General features: G+C 40.2%; 1 protein-coding gene across 1 annotated transcript in view; it reads left to right on the forward strand.

The window, feature by feature from the left end:
* CDK19 (cyclin-dependent kinase 19) overlaps window positions 1–5,109 on the forward strand; it is a 136,599-nt gene extending 131,490 nt beyond the window's left edge. Inside the window, exon 15 of the mRNA XM_015561604.1 lies at window positions 795–5,109. Within this exon, the coding sequence (XP_015417090.1) occupies window positions 795–926 (132 nt within the window). The 3' untranslated portion in view covers window positions 927–5,109. The remainder of the gene's footprint in view (window positions 1–794) is intronic.
* The last annotated feature ends 241 nt before the right edge of the window (window positions 5,110–5,350 follow it).

Here is a 5,350-nt window from a genome sequence, read left to right on the forward strand (position 1 = left end):
CTTCGGACTAAGGGGTCCCAGGTTCGATTCCGGTCAAGGGCATGTACCTTGGTTGCAGGCACATCCTCAGTAGGAGGTGTACAGGAGGCAGCTGATCTGTTTTTCTCTCAACGATGTTTCTGACTCTCTATCTCCTTCCTCTTGGTAAAAAAAATCAATAAAATATATTTAAAAAATAAAGTAATAAAAACATTGAATTGAAATACATTTGTGTCTGCCTCCTCCTGAGGGTATTTTCATATATGAACATTTTTTTATTCTAAGTAAGACCTGAGGTTCATAAAGCCCACTCATTGCTGCCACGCCCTGCCCAACTCTGCCTTGCTTTGTCATGGAGGTGCTGCTGCTGCCCTCACTCTGGCCTCTACCTCTGAAAACTTTTTCTCTACAAATGATTTCTTAATCACAGCTTTGTTATTTATAATGAGAAAATTAACAGGCATCTGTAGATATTATGGATAATTTTGGCCGAATGTGCCATATTAATGATTCTTGTTTGTAAATCTCACTTATGCAAAGAATGACTAACCAGAATTAGTACCGCGAGCAGTGGGCAACATAAGTTTCCCCACTGCCTTGTGTGCGTGTGCCAGTGTAGCTCATCTCCCAAAGAACTCCAGCCAAATGTGTGGTTATAGTGGTGGCAGGCTATGATTTTCAGTCAACAAAATGTATTAACAAACTAAGCTGGATCTGATCCAGGAGCTTCTAATGAGCGACTCCCTTCTCCATTCCGTTGTGGTGATCATCTCTTCTTTCATCAGTAACTCCCTTCTCCTGTTTCCTTCTCCTAGCACTCCAGTTCTCGCCTGAATTACCAAAGCAGTGTTCAGGGATCCTCGCAGTCCCAGAGCACACTAGGCTACTCCTCCTCATCTCAGCAGAGCACCCAGTACCACCCATCTCACCAGGCCCATCGGTACTGACTCCCGCAGCCCAGAGCAGACTCCAGCAATATGATGTCCGCATTGAAGAGAACCAAAAATGCAAAAACTGTGATGCCATGTAAAACTTACCCACGTGGGAGGAAGACTGTATTCTGAGCATCTTGCAGGATTGATGTCTCTTCTCTATTGACTTACAGAAGATTTTCGTGAAGTTTCCCAGCACCCTTTCCCTGCATGTGTTCATCGTGACTTCTCTGATCGGGCATCTGATCCAATCCCAGCACTTACCTTCTGTGACCTTCAGCATTCTTTTGAAGGATTTCCTGGTGCACCTTTCTTGTGCTGTAGCAATCATTATGATTTATCTTTTCAAAGCTCTTTTAATAGGATTTTAATGTTCTAGAATCAGGACTCCAGTGGTGTAAAGTTTTATACTTCATCAACTAACCTAGCAACACAGGTAAAAACGTACCTTTTAAAGCACTACGTTATTTTCACAAAATATAACTGTTTTGCTCATGGAAGTCTTAAACAGAAATTGTTACTGTCCCAAAGTACTTTACTATTATGTTTTTATTTATCTAGTTTCGGGGAAGGTCTAATAAAAAGACAAGTGGTGGGACAGAGGGAGCCTACAACCAAAAACAGCCTACATCTTCGCAGTTGGTATGCTTCATGCAATGAAGCACCGAAGTGTGTGATGGTTTTTATGTAATCATTTACATGGAACTTAGTTCCCAGAATCATCTTATCCTGAACAGTAGTCAGTAATGAAGAATTATAAATTTAACTTCCTGTAGCTAAGTCTGCGTTAAAAGGGTTTTGAGAGCTTTGATGAAATGCAGTCCTCTGGTGACGCGCACCAGAGAGCTGAAGAGAACATTAACTGCACTAGGATTCTTTAAGGAGCAATGCTGATCAGAGGATGTATTACCTTCCTTTGAAGGAAAAGCTTCTAATGTGTATTGTACATAAAGTTGGCTTCTCTAAAGAGCTGTTGGTTTCTTCACATGTGGGCCATCTTGAGTAACTTTCTTACATAATCAAGGGTACTCGACAGAAGCCTGCCAATGAATCTGCTTTTAAAATAAAGAGCAGTGTTCTCCATTCGTATTTGCATTAGATAATAGAGTGACTATTTTTAAGGCATGTTAAAAATTTAGGTTTTATTCATGTTTAAAGTATGTATTATGTATGCATAATTTTGCTGTTACTGAAACATAATTCTATCAAGAATCTTTTCATTGCACTGAATACTTTCTTTTGCCCCTAGGGGAAAACTAATAATTGTGCCTAAAAAACTATGGGCAGATAGTATACAACTAAACTAGATAAAGTGCATATTTGCATTTCCATGATCTATGAATTGGAGGCCGAGTTCTTTCTCAGTCAGTGTAAAGAACCCCTCACTCCCCAGAGTCACAAAGAAATGTAGTCTTAGAGCTCTCGTTGTAATGTAAGGGACAGGATGTTTGTGTTCTCTGAATGCTACTAGCAGCACCAGCCTTGTTTTAAACGTTTTCTTAGCTAGAAGAAATAGCTGATTGTTGTATATGCAAGTTATAAGCATTTTTTTTACTATTCTTTATGAACTTATCTACCTGGTTATGTACTCTGGGTCCATACACAAGTAACATAAGACTTTAGACAGAAGCCAGTATATATTTTGCACTATTGATGTGATCCTGTAGCCAGCAAGGACCTTACTGATTTCAGCATAATAATGCTTATTAATAATAAAGACTATATAGTGATGCTCACCAACACTGACACAGTTGCATGCATGCTCCATTGGAAGGAATTTCTGATTGTCTCCATGGTAATTTACCCCTTCCGTTTTCAAAATGAAAAATTAATAGCCCTCTGCCTAATGTAGCTACATGTATAAGGTTCTGTCCTGTGCCTGAAGCTTCACTGTCCAGAATTATTGGTCCTCAGATGCTCACTGCACCCTCACCGTGTACCCAGTGCTGTGCTGGATGGAAGATACAAAGGACAAGACGTACTTGCTGGCTCTTAAGGAGCTTATGTTCCACTCCATGAAAGGGAGCTCTGCTGGGATGGTTGGCTTATAAGGGAAAACATCTTAGAATGTGAAGGTCCTTTTGTTCACTTCTAAACCTACTTGGATGGAGTCACTATTCCAAATTCTGCTCCACAGTGAACTGTTATGGAGAGGTTTCTATGTGTAGTTACCTTTGAGAATGCCAGCAATTCAGTATCACAGCAGGCATTCATGTACATTTGAAATGTTCACAGCAGCCTTTCAATATTGGGTGGCTCTTGGTAGGCAGAACACTATTAAATAGCTGTAGGAAATTAGAATGAAAATAGAAGCTCTGTCCTGCCCTCAAGGGGACCTTACATTTAATGAAAGACATACCCAAGTATGTGCATGAACCAAAATGCCATGTCCCTTCATACTTTATATGCAACTTTGAAATACAGTTCTTGTGATATGTGCTTATACGATCATAGGGCTACCTAGCATTCCTGGTGTGTGGTGAATTTTACTGGCAGAACCGATGGGGAGGCTGTAAGGGGATTTCATCCGTTGTTCCCAGTACAATGTTCTCCAGAATCGAGCCAGATATCCCCATTCCACACAGGACCGGGCTTCTGGTCATTGCACTGGCCCTTTCCTCCTGTGGTCCTGCCTCAGAGTTGGTGATGCACATTATCTTTTAAGATAATTTTGATTTGTAATTTCTGTTTCCCTGTAAAGGGGCACAAAGTCTTGGACACATTTATGGTCCCTAAAATTGTGGGACCTCAAAGGAGAACTAGGAAACTTTTTAAGGTTCAAATTTACCTTTGTGGTCCCCAAATGACCACGTTCCTCTTCGAAAATTCATTATTGTCATGTCCCCGAGAATGCAGGGGGGGATTCCTCAGCATATGGGAACACCTAAACCAGGGAAGGTCACAGGAAAGAAGGCATCGACATGAAGGTGCTCTGCTCCCATAGTACAAATCAATTGGAGGTAGCTTTCTGGTGAGGCGTGTGTTTGGAAAACGGGATTTCAGGGCAGCTGAGCTCAAGGGTAAGGTTGCCTGGTGGCAGGACTGACACTAAGAGGCTGAAGCAATCCTTGTGAGGAAGCAGATCATGCAGTAACATACAAAAACCAAGGACATGTATATTTTTATATCTGTGTGGTTTTAAAACTTTAGTACTTAGAATTTTGGCCTTCTGCACTACTCTTTTGCTCTTATAAACAATTTACCTTTAAAAATGGAAAGGGACGGCATTTACATATGTGTTCACTGCCTCATTCCTGGTGAAGCAGCTGTTAGTTATATGCCTCTAAAGCTATGCTGTTTTCTCTGCTAAAGAGAGAAAAAATAGTTGGACAATAAGACTTGCCACTTAGTCTGCTTTGAATAAATTTATGTAGCAGAAACTATATAATGAAGGAAGAAATCTATGAAAATTGCAAACCCCAACCTATCTATGGTGAGATCTTTGCAGGAAATAGAGGAAGGCAGTGAAATGGCAGTGAGAGTAAAGGAGGCTTGAAGGATTCAAGTATAAGTAACGTTTTATATAAAGCATAGTAGTTTAGGTCCCCATAATCTTAAAGAATATCATAAATATCATAAAGCAAAGTTCATTGGTTTAGGATTTTTAAAAAATGTGTTGTACTTAAGGCCATACTTACTCTTCTATGCTGTCACTGCAAAGGCGTGATAAGTATGTATTATATGAAAAAAAAATCCTTAATGCACTGTTATCTCCTAAATATTTAGTAAATTAATACTATTTAATTTTTTTAAAGATTTGTCTGTGTAGACACTAAAGGTATTACACAAAATCTGGACTGAAGATGTCCTTTTTAACAACAATTTAAAATACTTTTTATATATGTTATGTAGTACATGCTTTCTTAAACTGCATAGTTTGTATTTCCCATAATTCCTGTTTGTGAAGTGTGCTCGTCCTTGTCTCACTTCAGTCATTTCCTGCATGCATCCCTCTTTATGGCTATAGAGATGACTGTATGCTCTCCACACTCTGCTGCGAGGTGTCGAGGTGTCGCTCAGGGCGCTGCACCCAGTGAGGCCCGCCCTGGGGGTGCAGGACAAGCCGCCGCTTTGGAGCCGAGTGTCCCCCGCTTTTGAGTTGTCCTGGCCTCCTCCTTGAAATGACTGTTAAAACTAAAATAAATTACATTGCATTTATTTTGTATTCTTGGTTGTAATAAAAATTTAATTGACTTTGTTTCTGTGTGGCTTCTTTAAGTATAAAAAACTCTTGTTATAAGTGTTGGTGTTGAGATTTGAATGGTGCGCAGAAGCTTTTCCGATCACACTTGTCCGGCAGCGATGCAGCCTCCCTGTGAGTGGCCACGTGGGGTTGTATTCAGGGTGTTTATGATGTCACAAAACCACAGAGGCAAGGCTTGCAATACCTCAGAAGCAAAATTACAGTCTTTAAAACATCTCCCCGGGAAACGTCTATT

Source organism: Myotis davidii, unplaced genomic scaffold (assembly GCF_000327345.1).
Source record: "Myotis davidii unplaced genomic scaffold, ASM32734v1 scaffold196, whole genome shotgun sequence".
Classification (NCBI taxonomy): domain Eukaryota; kingdom Metazoa; phylum Chordata; class Mammalia; order Chiroptera; family Vespertilionidae; genus Myotis; species Myotis davidii.